The 19,574-nt window shown below is 38.9% G+C and overlaps 1 protein-coding gene and 1 long non-coding RNA gene across 3 annotated transcripts in view; one reads left to right on the top strand and one right to left on the bottom strand.

Moving 5' to 3' along the window:
- The window catches only part of LOC105273451 (uncharacterized), a 57,639-nt gene extending 38,209 nt beyond the window's left edge, over positions 1 to 19,430 (top strand). Inside the window, exons 5-6 of one of the 2 annotated variants that reach the window (XR_892902.1) lie at positions 18,809 to 18,895; positions 19,101 to 19,430. This is a non-coding gene — a long non-coding RNA (uncharacterized lncRNA). Of the gene's footprint in view, positions 1 to 18,808; positions 18,896 to 19,064 lie in introns of both variants that reach the window. The other variant, XR_892901.1, reaches the window with a different exon arrangement.
- Positions 4,353 to 7,007, bottom strand: LOC105273450 (fork head domain-containing protein crocodile). Its single transcript, XM_011315894.1, has 2 exons — positions 5,420 to 7,007; positions 4,353 to 5,326 (listed from the first exon to the last, which is right to left on the bottom strand). The coding sequence occupies exons 1-2, from the start codon at positions 6,652 to 6,654 to the stop codon at positions 5,200 to 5,202; spliced, it is 1,362 nt and encodes a 453-aa protein (XP_011314196.1). The 5' UTR covers positions 6,655 to 7,007; the 3' UTR covers positions 4,353 to 5,199.
- Positions 19,431 to 19,574: the final 144 nt, after the last annotated feature.

Below are 19,574 nucleotides of genomic sequence, written 5' to 3'. Positions count from 1 at the left end.
ATATATAATGGTATATATATATAATGCGTGTGGTGCACGTCAACGTGTTTATATCCCAGGGATATAACTGTTTAGAATACTCCAATGAATGAAACTACTTCTAGGAATCAATTTATAATTAATCTCTCACGTCCTTAATTTTCTAATTCCACTGTTGGCAAATTATAATTCATCATTGACCCATCAGTTAATTACAAGATTACCAATTGTTCAAGTAAATTTATTTAACAGCAGTATTCTAAATTAAATTGCATTTTGGATTCAATTTTTTCTCGAAAATTTAATTCTCGACAAAAAATTCCATTTTCTTGAATTTTCGAAAAGATCCTTAAATAACGTAATACCTAGATCGATATTATTATTAACAAAAAAAATAATAATAATTACTGTTAGTATTAATGATGATGAGAAAAAATGCTATTAAATTAAAATACTTGTCTCTGGCCTCTGAAAAAGTGAAACAATGAATGAATTGTAATAGCCATTTGAAGAATTCTATTGCCTTGTATCTGTACCAATGGGGGTGGATAATTAGATGTTTCTGGATGGATGAAGGACCTGAGAATGCCGTGGTATATCCATTTCAAGGGATTTTCTACAAGGAAACATCCCCATTGTGCACTTGAAAGTTTTCACGAGTGAGTGAACCAATGCCACGCGCATAAATAGCGTGGGGTGCGTCCAAAGTTATTGAGTGAGAGAAGAGATGTACCTTTTCGCCGGTTCTCGGGATCAACATCATCTAGGCCCACCACAGAGGGTGAATTTTCAGGTTTAAATGCCAAGTCGTCCGCAAGTGATTCTCTCCTGTCACACTGGTGCTATTGTACTGGCAATTGTTACTCTTCTTGTAGGCGATTATATTCGTATTAATCGAGGCATGGAATAGCTGGTGAAAAAGAATTTTCAGCGGATCGCTAACCACATTGGCCACTACTGGAACATAATGAAACGTTGAAATATATTTTTTTGTTTTCTTTCTGGGTCTGATGGAGTTAAACCTTAAAAAATCGCTTTTCATGCTTCATTTTTCCAATGAAAAATATCAAGAAATTGCTAATCCTTCCGGAAGAATTAGAATTCAATTTCGTTCACGATTTCTTATGAGCCCGGGTAAAAAAAATTGTAATGGGAATATTTCTTCCGAATTTTTAAAAAATTTCTGGAAAACTTTTCAGAAATTTTTTTTGATAATATAGACGGCGTTTTTTTTAGAATATTGAAAAATCAAAAAAGTAAGAAAACAACAGTTTAATTAACAGAAAAACTTATATTCGCAAAAATTTCTAGAAAATTATTTTTAAAAATTTTCGAAACAAATTTTTGAAAAATTTTTCAAAACATTTTCCAAAAATACAATTGTTTTGTTTCCCGTTTTTTTTTGTTTCAAAAGGAAAAGTTTCCGAAAAGTTTTCCCGAAATTTTGAAAATTTGGAAAAAATGTTCCGATTACAATTTTTTTTTACCAGGAAGAGCAGTGGCTTTGTCATTATTTTCGTTCCTATTTTTTCAAGTGAAGAATTAAAAACCTACACTCAGAGAAAAATTTCGTGAATTAAATAAAATGTTTGAAACAATCAATCCATTGTAATTCTACACGCTCATAAAAAATACAAATTTGAAATGAGTTTTCAAAATATTTCTGACGACGGATTTAAATTGAAGTCTAAATTTTTTTCTCAGTGTAGAAAGAATTGACAGCTAATCCGATGGATTCGCCGGCGAAAATTCTGATCGTCATTACGACATTAAATGCTAAATTGCTCTGTGAAAACACGTTATAACGGATACACAACCAACCCATCGCATTTAATCGCGCCTGGAGCGCAAAACCCTGCAGAGAGGAACGAGGGGAAGTAGTTTTAATAGTGAATGTGGCCAAAAGGAGTATATGCAAACAGCTCTGGATGCTGCCATGTTTTTGTGTATATATGTTACCTATGTAAACTCGTATCCGGTGCATTTTCACGTTGACGACTATTTGAAACGCTCGTCAACGGATTCCAAAGTAAATTCGTGAGATTAGTGGATAGACAGAGAAGAATGCAACAGCCAGTCTTTTTATTGCATGTGAAATACCACAATAATTATTAAAATTCACTATACCGGACGTTCCATCGATCTGATTCAGTAATTATGGAAAATATGAAGAAATATATAAAAAAATTCCCCTGAGAAAATAGGAAATTCTCGTGATATAAAATTCTAAAATATAAAATTAATTCTCCAATATTTTATTTGATTATTTCACGTTATTGAGCGTAAATTAGTAGATTCAAAAATTTCGGATGTTTGTGTTTCGTTTGTGTTTGAGGACCAATCGCAATTAATGAAGAAAAACCGTCAGAAAATTCTCAAGGAAAATATTCACGTGATTACTCATCATGTTTATTTTCCTACCGAGTGTTTCCGTCTCCTCAAGATCTTTTTTATAACTCAATTATCAATTTCTTTCATGAAATGTAGTGGCGAGGAAATATCGGAGACGTTGAGAGTTGGGTAAAGAGAAGAGGTGGATAGCGAAATTCTGAACAATTTTCCACGTTTCCCCGTGAGGGGTAGCCTGGGAAATTCACCACCTGTTCGTCTTTCTCGTTGTACGTCAGGGAGACGACGTTGAAATCGCTCGCGGGAAACGGAATTCCCGGTTAACCAGTGTACACAGCTCACCCCATACTTCCATCCATATTTTTGCTAAGATTTATTTTGTTGAGCTCTACTGAATTTTTCATTTTACTTTTTCCTCTTCTTTTTGAGGAATAACTCGAGGCATTCCCACGGAGGGACTTCCGTTTACGTTTTTAGGGCAGAGTGACGACAGAGAGGACGAATATACCGGCGAAAAAAAAAAAATGGAATGTTTGTTTTAGTAAGCCCACATCATCTGACACTCACCAGAAAATATTTCCATCTTCAATTTATCCCCAATTGCTTTTTTCTATTCGGCAGGTGAAATTTTCCCCGTTTTTTATTTCCATTGCAATAGAATTCCTACAATTTTCCTGAAGAATTCCTCCCCTTGTATTAATGTACCACTCATTAATCTAGTGATCCGATTTTCGGTTGGAGAAAATTTCTGAAACGTGTCTCTGAATTTTCCACGAGAGGAATTCATTGAGAATGTCCGTAGATCTTTTTGTTTATGGAAAATAATTATTTTTCTGAAGAAATGGTGGTTTTATCCGTGAGGTGTGATGTTTTGAGTAAAAAGGGGCTTGAAATGAGGTGCACGGGGGTTGCACCTGAGTCGAGGGTGGAATTTGAAAAATTTTCGGGTCGATTTCAAAGAATACAAGGGGACGTGCTTTAATTGACATAGGATTTCGATGTTTGCTAAGGAGAATCAGTAAAGTGTTTGCTGTGGATGTTGGCATAGGGATTGACTCTCTCGCGTGTTCACACATTCTCACTCGACCACTAGTATCAAGGATCAACCGATGAAACACTCGCAACCCCGATCGAAACAAATTGGGGAGTAGAATTTCAAAAATGCTGAGCCCCCGGGAAACCCCCAAAGTCCAAGCTCCAGGAACTTCCCCTAAAATCCCTGAAGGTACGACTGTTGTCTGAGCTCGATACTCTATCATTCTCCGAACCAACGGATTGGGTCCTGAATGGCAAAGGGGCCCCCTCTGGTTTTATCCGGAGCACGTGTTTCCCCAGCAGATGCTATGAAAATCCCGCCCTGCGGCTAATTTTCGACCACCCAAAATTCTCCCCCCCCTCACCCTAGTCCGTTCAAATCAGAAAAATGCAAGAGATTCGAATTTTTCGTTTGAGACTTCTCAAATGGACGATACATTTTACCATCGCCCCAAGCTTTGAGTGAATGCTAGCCCACTGGCAGTTTGTGGTTAAATCAAGTGAAAGGTACTTTGTAGATGCAAGCAAAGTTCAATCCAACCCACATCTGTTTCATCTTACTGCATTTATTATTAAATTCTCCTCGGCAGAAACTCACGAGTAGATCCAAGTGCCTCGAAATGTTTTCCTCGTAAATTCCACTTTGGAGATTAATCGCCGCGAAAGAGGAAATAATCGAAGTAATAATATGAAAAATCAATGGAAAAATATTTTTTAATAATATTTATTTTGGAAAGTCGCTCTCTTGCCAACTCCTTCCCCAAGTCCATAATTGCTATAATTGTAATAATAATAAATCAATCAGTCTCACAACACGCGAGACATTGCCATATGCACTTCAATATATATATATATTTTCTATGTTATCTATCGTTAACTATACAATTCTATAGTCTATATAACTCTTTTATTCATGTAAATAATATAATACACGCAAAGAGTATCTCTAAATGTACGTATTCGCACGGTTTTTGTTGCGTTGATTATCCAACTACAACATTATCGTTAATCTGTTCCTACATTTACGATTTATCTATTTATTCACATTATTTATTTCATTTAGAACCTCTTTATTTACTATCAATAAATATATCTCAGCTCTTTTTGCGAAAACGTTCCAGAATTCTTCTAATTCACGCTAAGAAGAGAAAGGAATGACGTTAATTAGAAATTTTTATACAGTTGGATAAATGCTCGGTGATGTGTCGATCCGAAGGAAAACCATAAGCTCGATTTAACAAACGAGGAAACGACTTTGATTCGTCCTCGCGTTATGGGTCTCCTCCGGGTACGATACAACATATTTATTACAGACGATTGGTAAACACAGGAAAAAAAAAAGAGGAAAGAATGAGATGAATAAGAATTATTCCCATTGCGTCGATTATTTGCCCATCGGTCTCCGTTTGCACAGTTGCGGGTGTTCAAAACGAGAAAGATACAATTATTCAACAAAAAAAAAAGTAAAAATAACGAAAAATTTTTGCAAGTGGGAAATGACAATTCCCTCAACAACAATACTGATAAATGGGTGTTGTGGCGAAATATTTGGCCCAGGTCAAGTGTACGTTGAACGATTAATTTGCACAGATGCGAGAAACCCTTGACTTAGCAAAATGTATCGACATTGAAACAAATTTGATGTTCCATCGGTGGGTTTGCCAGAGATATTTCTCTATTTCAGTTCCATTCTTTCGTGAGCTCGTCCGGCGATGTCCACTCTTGTTTTATGTAGACCATGCCAGGGTCATACTCGTGATGATGATGAGCCTGATTGTGTGAATGATTGCTAGTGATTGCTTCAAGGTCCCGATGAGACCTTGATGAACGGTAATCTCAGTATTTGTGGAGCGTTATCGGTAGATTTCCACCGGTGCTGATTGCATTGCAGTCCTGGTAGTATCTGTGATACAGTGGTGGCGATGGAGCAGCACTCGAGGACAACGGAGTTGGTGGACTCGACCTGTAAGACACCAGAACAACGATAAAACAATTAAACAATCAACCAATTGACCAATTACACTTGATAATCAAGTGATCGTGATTAAATTTATACCTGTACAATTGACAACTCGGTGACTGAGTGTCCTGATAGATGCCCGCATTATCAGGACTGGCAGCCTCCTGGTACCACTGTGAATGCGCCCCACTGTGATTTCTACTTGGTGCATTGTAATCCGCGTGCTCCATGATGTACCCCGTGGCAGCGCTCGGGCAATAAGGTGAATACATGCTCCCAGGAGGAGTGGAATTACCCCTGGAGGGTGTAACATGTCCATAACCACTGGATGCCATCATAGCAGCGACCGCAGCAGTGGTGCTGCTGGTCGTCGTAACAGCAGGTGTAGCAGCCATAACCGAACCATGAGAATGAGTTGTGTGATGCTGAATGCCATGAGGATGATGATCCCTACTGGTGGTCATGAGTGCATCAACACTGAAGCCAGCGGGATCCAATCCCAGATTGACATCATTCATCGATACATCCTGATGAACTTGATGGGGCTGATGGACCTGGTGAGCCGTCGGTTGGTGTGCCAAATTAGTCTGAATGACACTGGCAGTTGTTGTGGCTGTCTTTCCCTCCTGAATGGCATATTTACCCACGGAATTTGCCATACAATGGCTCTGGTCATTCAAGGGCTCTCTTTTCGGTTGTTTACACTCATGAACCCCGAGCTTCTTCGCCGAATCCGTCTGTAGTGCCGACGCTTTCGCATCCTCTCTCTTCTCGGTGACAATTCCCTGTCGTTTTAGTGCCTCCTCCTTCTCTTTTAGGGCATCTTTCTTCTTGAATCGCCTTCTCCTCCGCAAATAGGAGCCATTATCGAACATGTTGTAACTGTCTGGATCCAGGGACCAGTAACTACCTTTACCTGGTTTCTTGTCGTCCCTCGGTACCTTGACGAAGCACTCGTTCAAGCTTAGATTGTGCCTGATTGAATTCTGCCAGCCCTGTTTGTTCTCACGATAGTAGGGAAACCTCTCCATTATGAATTGATAGATTCCGTTGAGAGTTATTTTTTTGTCTGGGGCATTCTGAATAGCCATTGCTATGAGGGCAATGTAAGAATAGGGCGGCTTCACCATGTCCTTACCAGGATGATGCATATTGTGCTGTCCTATCCCAGGCACTGGGTATCCAGCTGCTGTTGCATATCCTCCATAACGATATTGCTCGTAATAACCCGGTGCTCCACCAACTCCTGGATACGATGGTGTTCCCATACTCACTGGTACACCCGTCGCATGACGATAATACGCATTCTGTTCACCAAATAACGTATGCATCTTGACAATTGGTCCTTCGATTATTCTTACGTCACCTCGGTAAACTCAAAATAATTATCAATCACTTTACACTGATGGTCTATTTGATACTAATTCTCCAGCCTGGTTCTATCCATATCTGCACTATCACAAAATCATTGAATTCACTGTTTAGCACAAAAAAATGGGTGAAATTGATTTTCAATTGAAATGGTTAAGTGGTAAGACCTTGAGATAGGTTGAATAGATTCTTTTTAGAATCACCCTGATTTTGTAGATCGCGATGTTACGATATTATGATACACAACAAGCTTCTCGTTTACTCAGTCCCGAGTAAAAACACACTGGGGGCTCGTCACGCTCGTGGCAGAGTGTCGTCAGCCTCCTCCTTTCCTTTTGGCTGATGCTCACACTGGGATGCGCTCTCTACCTCCAACCCTCCTACCCAAAAATCCTTTTCAATTGTCCCCCCTCTTCCCCTCGAGTAAGTGGAGCGACACTCGGTTGGAGGGGTGCTCCTCACTAGGGGAAATTATTTTTTAACCAAAATTTCGTCACAAACTCCGCCCAGATTGGAGTAGGAGAGACTGATGTCAGTGGTAGATGTCTCGTGTCCGGGTGACGCCCACTTGGCAAAAGCCACCAATGGCTGTGGTGAACTTGGGGATTAGATGATCACGCCTATCTGGAGAATCTAGGGAAATGTGGAGAGGATTTTTGGCGATGGGGGGAGTTTTGGTGAATTTTTTAGAGGATACCAGTGAATTTGAGATTGCTGGGTGCTATCGAGATGATTCTGGGGATTCGCCATCGAATCGTTGATATCGATTTGAAATCCAATCGAAGGATCCATGTTATTCTAATCGATTATTCATCTCTTGTCGGTTTCGGTTGATTTTTGGTAATTGGGGGTGGATTTTTATTTGAATTCTTTGGAAAATTGAGGGTTTATGAGGGGAGGACAGTAGTGACTAGTGAGTGGTGCGCAGACAAGCCAGAGTAGACGGTTCTTATACTCGAGGGATTCAATTTGGCCTGTGTTTTTCCAAGGGTTCGACTCCCGGCTTGCGAAAACACTCGAGGGACACCTCTTCTCTCTCACTGTATTCCATGCCATCATCTTGATGTACTTCAACGTTGAATGTTTCATCTCTTACATTTTTTTTTAACTCTCTGATGGTATCTCCGGAGAAATCCCCGTGGCAGAGCCTTTATCGTTTGGAATTTGGGCTTTCAAGCGGGAACACTGCAGACTGAGATCTCATGCCAAGAGAAACGTTTATGTTGGAACCTCTGGAGGGCTAATGAATGGCGAGGAATGATCGGTGGATTCATTCATCGGTCGTTTGAAGATGAAAAATGGCTATTACCAATGCGTATCGTGGGAATTATTAATCGTTGGTATATTGATAGTGTCGTTGGAAGAGGTTTTATTCCTCGGGGATGATGGAAAAATTGATTGAAATTCATATGGACGCGTTATGCATGAAAATCACCCCCAGAGAGGAGTCACAGAGACTGCAAGGAAGGGGTCCTCCTAATTTTCATTTAAATTAAACACTCAAGCTATCTCGAACCCTGGCAAGAGCCTTAGGCCATCGTCGGGTTGATATAAACCCTTTTGAAGTTTTACCCAAAGTTTAATTGTCTTCTGCGTCCACTGTATTCTCTCCTACCGTTTTTTCATCATCATTTTTTCACTGTCTCTGTACTTACACTCGAAGGGAAATTAATTTCTGCCCCTCAGTGTACGTCACTCCGGTTTTTCATGTATTATTCTTATTCTTGTTTTGATATTTGGGTTTTTTATAGTGCCGTGGGCAAGGACTTCCTCCGAGTGTTTAGAAAATCTCAAAACCTTTGAATAACAAACTTTTACCTACCCATGACCTATCCAACACATTGTGTATTATAAAAACCCTCGTATTCTTGTTTCTTATCTCGCTAGAAACAATAAACCCACTCGCTGAGTTTGATTATTTTATTCTGTCCGCGACATTCTCATTTTGAATATTATGGTTCGCTTAAAATTGATAGACACCAGAAAAATCCAAATAGAATCATTCATTTCCCCTTTATCTTAAAAATTGCCAGAATTCTTTCCGATTCACATGAATAACTAATCATTCAATAATTTAATTAAATATCTGAATGCATTTGAAATCAGGAGAAAATACAAGTAACCTCGATAAATTTAGATTGATCATGACTATGAGTCAAATTCATTGAATCTCTGCGGATACACCGAAATTTTGATTTAGAATTGTTCGCGAGGAAATCGTTGTAACAATTTTGTATCAATTCTCGAACCGAACAAGATGAGTGGGATACGAAAACGACCAGAGCAAGTTTGTTTGTTATCTTGGGTATGCCTGGGCGTCATATCTCCGAAATCGTCTAGGTCATGCAGAGATACATTCGGGCGAAACCAAGACGGAGAATTCTAAGTGTATGCCGTCACGCATAAACCCCAGTGGAATGATGTCGATTTGGAAGACACGAGCCAGGCCTTCACTCGGTGGAAAAATGCGCAGAAATCATCAGTGAGAGGCCCAGAAGCCTCCATAATTCAATGGTTGATTCAATTTCCAGCCTTGAACGCATTCATCATGAGATTCATCGGGTGCTTCATGAATTTCCCCAAGCCCCTGGCACATCCTTCAGGGAAGACCTGTCTGAGTGACAGAGGATGATGGGAAAGGAGGGCTCCAACTCTATTTGGAATTGAGTTACATTTTAAAGAAAATACTCGCCTCTGCCTTTTCTAAAGCTCAACTTTCCAAGAAACCTGAGGTTCCACGGAATTAATTGCTCTTGAATTTTTATAATCATTCGGAGATCTTCATCTATTGAAAAATCTATTATTATTCAATATCACTCAACGAAAACCCAATTATCGTGAATTTTCAGGATGAATGAGGAATTTAGGGATTCTTTAATACTTTTATTCCTTTCATGGATTCTCCGGGCTTTCGTTCCTTTAACAATTTTATTCCCTACACTCCCAACCGAATATCAATAACTCAAATCTACTCCATTATTTTTCTTTCATTTCCTTCAATTTCCGTAAAATCTAGTGCATATGGCACAGTGTCTTCAATAAAAATGGGTAAATGTCAGTCAAACTTGCGCAATGGAATGATTCAGAGGAGCTTGAGAAGAGCTTGAGAGGAGCTTCTCGATCATTGATGTCTCGGAATTTCTAATGAATTCTAATTACCTAGTAAAAATGGTTTCACTCGCGTGATACCTTTTTATTACGGGAGAATGAGATGTTTGAGAATGAAAAAGGGCATATCTGTGCTTCACCGATAGTATTGAATGGTACGTTCAGATCGTCACGTCTGAATTGACGCTATTTGTATTTTGGGTATTTGTATGGTGAGAATTGGATAGAGAAAGACGAGGCATATGAACGCACCGTGGATGAATCAAACGGGGACAATGTGGCAATGCCGGGAGGCAATTTCACGCGACAAGTACCCACGATCAGCATATCAATGGAACCAAGGGGATTATCTGGATGCAGAGCAGTGATACTCCGCGGTTGGTGCGGCCAGATAGGGTTGCGTATTCCACTTGCATATTGTATCTCTCACCGAGCCATTCACCTATTACCCAACCCTCATAATTCCACTGGTGAATTGTCATTTTCCCTCGAATTCACAACTGCAGCAAAAGCCACAGCTTTATCGATTTCACCCACCAATATAATCCCCATTTTTTCCATCCATCGCCCTTTGTTTTTCCACCCACTGTTCCAATGTATCACCCATTCCCTCCGATTCTCTCCATAAATCAATGGCAAACGATAAAAATATTTGTCCCATTGTGACAATATTGTTAACAAAATATGACCTTGGACTTGAGAATAAAAAAAAAAATCATCGCTGTGGGATATGATAATAATGAGGGAGTGAAAAACGTTGCAGTGAAAATAAATAAACAGAATTTTATGACTGTCTTATTTCGCGAGAGAAACGAGGAATGACGCAGAAGAAACACGATTTGCACCTGTGCACATGTGCAAAGCGTCTCCACCACTTTCGGCACTTTCCTTTTCCTCTTATCTCTCTTCCACTTTGTTATTATTTCTCGTATCAGGCTCGATCCTTACGCTGCAATGAATTTTGAGATAACAAGGGGGATAAACATAACCGGTGGAATATTTATTTCTCAGTGATTATTCAGTCGCCTGTCCAAAATGATATGTCTCGCGCATGAGTTGGAAATTATTTAAATGCCTGAATTTGCTCTCTTAAATCTCAACCCTTTGGCCCCATTCTCGTTTATTTGTCTTGAAAGCCAATCGGCACCGTTTCCTTCCTCATTGTGGCCTGAAGAAATAAATCGCCTGTCAGTCAAGTCCAGAGTGGATCGTCTCAAATACCGATATTGCACATTCCACTCAAAAAATGATACAACTAAATTTCATTCTGACCATTTGAAGACTACGTTTTGTCGGAAATCTCTGGCAATTCATTCAGTCATTGGTTTTTTCATTTTTTTCTCTCCCTCATTCACATGTTTTTGAGTACCTCACAATTTTTGGAGTAATCGGGAAGAAATGAGAGTGTTGGAAAATTATATTTGAATTTTCGAGTTTGAAAATGGAAAATTTTTTACAATGACAGAGGGACGTGAAATTTCTGGGGAATTCTTCGTTGGAGTTAATTTTCTAAATATTCTAGTAATTGGCGATTTTCAGATCCGTATGGAATCTTTATTTTTAAAGATTCCATTATTTTAATTAATTTAATTATTAACTGATTATAATTGATTGCATTGATAAGGAATTATTACTTGACATGAAGAAATTAATTCTCTTGAATTTTTAAGACAAAAATGACAGAAATGAGAAATTTGATGATTTTTCATTGAAATTGGATTCCAACTCGTGCAATTAAAATTTCAGACGATTTTGTATTTGAGATTTCCACAAATTTGTAGTCGATTTTTTCTTTCTTTTCCTGATATAGAAAATGAAATTTTTATGGGATTCTCTTCCCTCTTCCGGTTGGACGGATGTCTGAAGGGAATCTGATGGGGAGAATTTGAAAACCCTGTTGGGTGCCTCAGCTAATTCCGACTGTTTGGTTAGCAAGCATTTAAGGTTTGTCTTGGCCGTGGCTTCGTGTCTTTTAGACAACCGATCTGTGTTCCGACCAAACGACACGTCGCGACTAAACGGGGGTTGCGGGTGTATTAACCGTTGGACAAATCCCGAGACGTTGGGGGCCCTGGAACCCCCTCAACAAAAAAAAACTTGAGAAATGACTTGATGAGGTGACGAGCCGAGAACTTGTCCACTCACTTCATCAACTTCAGCCGTTGCAAAATAACAACTGAACTGTCACACATTTTCCGAAACTAATCATTCCACGCGGAATAATTGATTATTCACCAAAAACTTCAATTTCCAGATTCATCAAGAAAATTGAAAATCAAATAAAAAAATTATGAATTTTCAATTAATTGAACTGGATTGAAACTTCACCAGAGTTACCGGTTAAAATGAATAAATCAATTCTCCAGCACAACTTTTGGACAACTCCAAAAAAATGATGAAAAATCATGAAGAATTTTCAATCTCCTCTGAGAAAGCCGAAAGATCTTTTTCAATTTTCGGGACAAAAGATTTAGAGAACTCGCGGCTGAACAAACACGTCAAATATTTCCCTCAACCAGTCTTCCATTATCGTTAGCGTACGACATAAGATAGAATTTAAAGGATCGGGCCCAAAAAACTGGATGATTTAAGTTTCCTCCGGTGATACATAAATTAATACGTTATTTGGGCACGCGCTGATGTATTTCCACATTTCGTCAATGAGAATAGTGGAACGTTGCCGACGGCATGCCGAAGCCGTAAAGACGATGCCAGATAGTAGTGGATGTAGGAGGGAAGTAAAAGAGAACGATGGATGAAAAAGTATTCAGTGTGCCTAATTCGAGATGTTTATCCAAGCCTCCGACGTATATACCTTCGGGCTGGTGCTTCATCTCTCCTTTTTCACTCTTAATTCATATCCCCCTGACGCTGTTGTTCCAGCTTAAGCTCACGCCAAATTTATTAAAATTGTTAATGGCGCCCGATGGTATTCAACATTAAATCTCCTCAATATCTTCCTAATAACATTGAACGGGGGTAGAAGTGACGGATTGTGGGACACCGGAAACGACACGTTTGACGATTTGACGGATTTTTAAAATATTGAGTTACATGGCTCATGAGAAAATTCAAACTACCTACCGCCGTGTGGGTTACACCGGATTTTCGGGGGACAAAATGGAAAGAGGAAGCTGCCTGTGAAACAATCCGATGTTACCCTCAAATCCAGAGTGCATTCGATGTGCAAATCGGTTTAACCAACGCTCACCACTCTCTCTAATTTTCGAGGGTAGATTTTCCAGGAAATAACAATACTGCCTTGTCCATCATTTGCATACGTGTTGTTTAGTATTTTTTGGATAATGGAGAGGATTTTCAAATTCACCGCCAAATAAATAAACAAATAGAGGCCATCTTTTTCCAGGTCTTCAGGTGGAATTTGAGAATACCAGTATTTCACCTGTATTTATAATAATTCATCTGCGAAAAAATTTTTCATTATTTTTAAGGAGGTATTTTCTTTTATTATGAATTGAGTACATGTTTGGTGGTCCACTCACCGATCCCCGCGACGAATAGTAAATTTTTATTCGAGTGAATAAAAAAATTTTCAAATGGTCCTAATCCGGCATCATAGAGAGATGAATAAATACCTTGAGGTGAATTATCTTGGTCATTTCACGGTCTGCGTGAAAGGTGAAAGAACTCTGGCCCAATTTTCTCTCCAATGACAATATAAAGAGTTCCAAGACGTTGCACTTGTCAGCATCCGAGATAGGATCAAAGAGGGATTTGTTGGATTCGGTAAATCCTCTACCTGTATTATAAACTACCTTCTGTTATGCTGCCTCCACTTATTTCACTGCTCTTTATTTACTCGTGTGATTCTTCAGGGGGATGAGAAAAGGAATCGAGAAAAATCGCGGCCCCTTATTGGATAATCGTGGATTACATTTCCAACAAATTCTTATTTATTTACTCATGATTATTATTTTCAATCATATTAACTTGTCTCGGTGTTTGAAAATCGATTGTGAAAATAAAAATAAGGATCCGAGGTTTCGTGTGATGGGTTGTCAGGCGAGTTCACGGAACGACAGTTGTTACTGCTCCAATTTTTTTTATTCACACCAGACATTTTTCGTTTTTTTTTTTTCGGTCGGTGAACCTCTTTACGCTGCATTCCCATTTTTTTTTTTTCTATTTCAGTCCTTCAAGTTTACAGTGGACTCCCGTTTTAATTAGAGGGAGTACTTCATTTTTCTTTATCACAATGTTTATATCTCTTGAAATTTCCGTCACAAAGTCATCTGTAAAAAATAATTAGCAGTCTCCATCAATATTCGCAATGATTCCTAAATTTTCACGGTTTCCGAAATTATTGACGTTTTTTGTTTCATCCTGCGGTTTACCCTTACGTTCATTCGAGATATTTCGTGATTTCTCCGTTTTATCTTCGTAGGAATGAGATAATTAAAAATTCCGGAATAGGGACTGAGATGGGAAGGAATTGCGGAAAGTTTGATAGCAGCTGCGTACATCATTGGTCATTATTAAATTATTCACAGATCGTTTAGTTCAGTGGAGTATTAAAAAGTGACAGATTGGAGCAATATCGGGTATGTACTCACGTGTCATTTTCCTCAGACACGAGACAGTCGATGATAATGGGGGATGTAGAGGGTTGACAGGGGCAAAGGCGATAATAGGCGAAGGGATGATAGAGCGTGAAAAATAATTTCCTGCTGACGATATGTGGGTCGGATGAGGGCTGATGGTAGACTAGGGCTGGGTGGACTCGGGGCTATCAAAATATTATTCGAGGGGTTACATAAGCGGGGTGGTTGCCAAGCTCTACATACAACCCCCTGAAACTCCACCCACACATCCACGTGCTCGCAAATACGAAACTTTTCACTGAAATTAACTGGAAAGTAATTGGATTAATTAACTCTGCAGAAAGCAAGAATTTTTTTTTAATTATCGTTCAGGGATACTCTCCAAATTCGTTGACACTGGTCTTATCATTTTTAATTAATGTTTATTTGAAATTCACCACCCGAAAGGATTTTTGGGAAATCCAGAATATGCGGTTTAAATAATCACAAAAAAAAGGTTTCTTCAGCCGATAACTTCTTAACTTTGATTTTCATTTCTTCTCGCGTAGAATTGACAATTACCAAGTGAATTTTGAAATTCTGCAAATCCAGGAAAAAACTCTTCTGAATTTTCAATTCATCGCAAATCGAAATGTATTCGATATTTAATTTTTTGTCGAAAAATCCCGATTATTTCTAAATTTCTAAACTGAAATAAAAATTGAGTGAAATTATTCAATTAAAAAGGGAATTCAAATTAGAAAAATCAAAAAATCAAAAAACTCCCTGAAATTGTAGAAAATTCGTGGGAATTTGAAAGAGTTTAATGCCCTTGAGGTTTCAAAAATGATATTGCTTAAAATTCCCTAGGGCTTGTAAAAGTAACTGAATTGACGAGTAGCGACGGTCGATACGTGGACACAATGGAGGGTGTGGCATTGGAGGATGAAAGCCTTCACCTCGCGTACCTCCCTCGATGCCATTGGTCCCCAGGTTGAAGTATTGAGCATGGCGGTGGGTTAACCTCCCACCAATTCTCACCCAACTGACCATCAAATCCACCAGATCCCTCATCAAAACGCCACCGCACTCATCATCCCCTCATTTTCCAATTGAATTATAAACCGCGCAGTTGACAAGTTAACGCCACTGAGGGATTTGTTGGCCTCTTCTGAACAAAATGATTCATAAAACGGTGAGGATCAGCGGAGATGATAGATACAACGAGCGATTCAGTCTGTTTTAATGGATACACGTGTTGGTGAGATTATTTCGGTTAAAAATCGGTGGATTAGTCGAGAGAAGACACGCGGCACGGAATACCATGACGACCAGGAAGATTGATGAGACGTGTTTACCATTACAAAATTAGTTGACTCTACCCTGTATGATCCTCTCACTAATGACACCACAATATTCATTACTCAAACCTCGACAAATTAACGGAATTCCGGCTCGAAAAAATTATATTCTAACCATTCGCAATGATTTTTCATCATTTTTTCCTATGGAATATTGGTATGTGGGATGACTCATAATTACCAAATGGTTAAATGTAAAAATCTCACTTTTCTTTCGCGCATTATTTTCCGAGTAATTCGATCTGAACGTACGAAAATTCAACGGACGGAAACTGAAGTTAGGTTCATTCCGAAATTCATTTCGAACCGTTCCAGGATTAAAATTCAAGATACAATGTATTTTCAATTCACCTAACGGTAAACTAAATGAAAATCATAAATTTGAATTAATTATTCCACGAAAATCGATGCAAATAAATTCTTGAGTTTTCAATCAATTAAGAATTCATAGATACTTCATACTGAATATTTAGTCCTTGAAATGCTAATCACGCAGTAATTAAAATCATCAAAAAAATGGAGATTGATATTTCATGAGGAATTGGGAAAGGTAGTTCAAATCCTGGAAGTGATCGATCTGGAATGAATGAACAATATTATTGTAAACCCTGAAATTTACAATCCGTCATTACTTGAGGCGTTGGACATTGAAGAATATTAATGAAACCATAAAAAAAAATGGTTAGAAGCTATTGGTTGGCAGTGCTAAGCCACAAAACTAGCCTCTTGAGGCTTTCGCGCCTCGAATGAAGAAACCGAGGTTATTCCTGGTTGAACAAACACTGGAATGGGTCGCGTGCGCCTCCCACATATTTATAGATTTTATCTCTTTGACTTGCCACGTACGCACTGACGCATTCTCCTGTCCTCCACCTTCATTCCCCCTCTTCCTCGTATTTTTTCCCCTGCAATTTCTTCTTCAAAAGCCCCAGAGGACGTGTTAAGAAGGTGCAAGAATATCGAGGGGATGGCAAAAAGCATCAGACGAGTGCCACAAATTTGGCAGCAGCTCGTATCACCCTGAACTAATCAAGTGGCTTTACTCTCGGTGAAAAAAAAAAAAGGAATGACCTAATAACAAAAACATGAAAAATTAGATAAAAAATTGTAGCCACAGGAGCAGTATTTTCCTTTCTCTTTTTGCCCACTCTGCAAACGGCTCTTTTCTGGCGCATGTTAAAAAAAAAAGGCGAATGGACACAGTGGAGAAGCGACAGACGAATTGAATCGGCCAATTGTTCGATAGTCGAGCGGGTCTGACTGTTATTTTTATAATTCAACGAGCTTCGCCCTCTTTCTCTTCCCTTCACATGGTTTTTTTTTTTTTTTCCAACACAATTCCGTCCATCATTGGCAGCCCTACACACACCGAAATATGCGGAAAAGAATGAGACAGGAGGAGTGTTGTTTTTATTGGCCCACGTTTAGGGAGCGTACCACTGAAAATGGGGTGTGTTTTTTCATCCCCCTTCTGTGATGCCCTGTCTTTCTCTATCCCTTCATTCTTCTGGCGTATGCACTTCTGTCTCACTCGATTTTTGCTGCGATGCTGCTTCAACCGGGATATGCCCTCTCCACACTCTCCTAGGATAAAGATGTCTAGAGCAACCCCTGTACCCATATAACGCCCTAGCGAATATATACCAACCGGTGAAAACCGTTGACAATACCACTCCGTGTTATTCCAGCACGAATTTACTTCTCGGGCCTCTACCCTCAACTTTCTGGTGCACCGTGGAAACGTTTCAGAAATCTTCAACACCCGCAAAACCAAAACAAAAATGTCTTTTCATTCTCCCGTGAATTATTACTGAGGATTTCCACTAGTTGACAAAGTTATTGTTAAGTTGACAGGATTTTTATTGTTATTTTTGGGAGGCAGAATAAATACTGGGTGATGAGCGGGTGATGTCAATGGAGATGAAGATCTCTGGATTTATAAGACAATTTACATTAAAATTCGCGGGATTCATTCTAAATTTCAAATAATTGATACTCAATCATTATATCTGACGATCATTAATCATTATATCTGAATATATCTGCTGTCTCGTTCATTTGGTTTCTCGATTTATTGATGATTTAATTGATCGGCTTTTTTTATGGAATATTTTCGATACTGGGGACTCGGTTAAAAATAAAAATACGATTTGAAAATTCAGATTGTCAAATTCGGCTGATCGGTCTTGAAAGGTATTTAAAACTCCAACCGAATTGTTTATCCACGATATTTCCACGTGATGATATCCCTGATGACAATCCATAAACTGCTTGTTCAATTTTCGAGTCTTCCGGGTGTTAGAGTCTAGTCTTTGTGCCTGAAATACATCCTCGGATCCTGCCCGATGTTGGCATCTGTAATAACAAGCGTCGGTCTTCCTTCTTCTCCCCTCATCGAAGCATTTTTACGTTTACTACTTGAATCACTGATTAGCAATTTGCCTCAATACCCGAATTAGAGGAATTTTTCTCTATCCCGAAGGCGAGACTGAAGGTAGTCAAGATGAATGGATGCCTCCGAGGGTCATATCCCGTTTACTGAATGAATCGCGTGTCGGCGCTTGGGGTAGTATTGTTTTGGTTATTTTGGCAAACCTAAGACAACATCACTCTGTTGTTTAACAAAATAAATGATTTTGTCGCTTCGTCTCGCACCTACTGTCAGTTGGCCTCTGCTCTCTCGTATAAACGAGGCCTCTGTATGCATATACACCAATCTGCTACTTAGTCCACTGTATCAAAACAAATTTTACAGAGTTTATTTTTCTGGATCAAATTTAGTCAGGCAAATCGCTCAATTTCACCCCTTCCTGAACTCAATGAATTTTAGATAGCTAATTTAATAAATTTTAATTGTTCGTCAGTGGGGACAAATTATTTTTCCCCAATGATTTGGTCACTTGAGAGAAGTATATATTTTTATCAAGATGTTTCTTCAGGGGTTCTAGACCAGGTGTTAATTGTTAAATATTTTATAATATATTTTATCTTCAGACGATTTCTCGATTCCTTCTGATAAAAATATACGTCTTTAAAGTAAATGGGTCTTTGGCAGAAATAATTTTTTCTCTCGGTGTCAGATATTTTTTTTTTTATTCTGGTAGATCATGAGTGGCGTGCACTTTATGGTTGGAGAAAGGAATGGAAGATGAGCAGAAAAGATGTCTTGGGCGTGTGAAACCATCCATTAGGTAAGAAGACACTATCAAAACACCCGGACTTAGAACTTGGATTTTCCATTTACATGTCGGAGAGAAAATATTGAGTGAGGGAGATAGAATAATACTGAGCAGGTTAATAGAGAGTAAAAATATTTCATTTATGATTTCTCTTAATTTCTTCATTTCGTAATTTCTTCAGGTCATTGCCGCCTGAAGTTTCAAATTCAAATTTCAGACAGTTTTCTACTTTCTACGGAACGTTGCAGAGCTAGCGGTACCTTATCGACTTGAAATCTTCCTGGAGATCTACTTTATCCAATGCAGAATAATTCGATGAAGTACAGAGAACCGAGACAAACTGGACAAACGTCTCAATAATACGATGAGGGGCAGAGAAGATTGACTTGAGTAGTGCCACCCCAAGGAAGAGAGGGCGTCACACGCAACGCTGCGGTGTCCCGCTGTCAGAGGGATGGGGTTGATGGGGTGAATGTTCTTTTCTGCGTTACGGAATTGGTATTTACTGAAATTGAAAAATTCAAAATTTTCAAAAAAGTATCAGGGGAGCATGGCATTTGAGGAGGTTTTCGCTGAAATTGAAAAATTTAAAATTCCTGAAAAAGTATCAGGAGAGCATGACATTTGAGAAGGTTTTCGCGGAAATTGAAGAATTTAAAATTTCTGAAAAAGTATCAGGAGAGCATGACAT

Source organism: Fopius arisanus, unplaced genomic scaffold (genome assembly GCF_000806365.1).
Source record: "Fopius arisanus strain USDA-PBARC FA_bdor unplaced genomic scaffold, ASM80636v1 scaffold00005, whole genome shotgun sequence".
Classification (NCBI taxonomy): domain Eukaryota; kingdom Metazoa; phylum Arthropoda; class Insecta; order Hymenoptera; family Braconidae; genus Fopius; species Fopius arisanus.
This window is presented reverse-complemented; position numbering and strand designations above follow the sequence as displayed.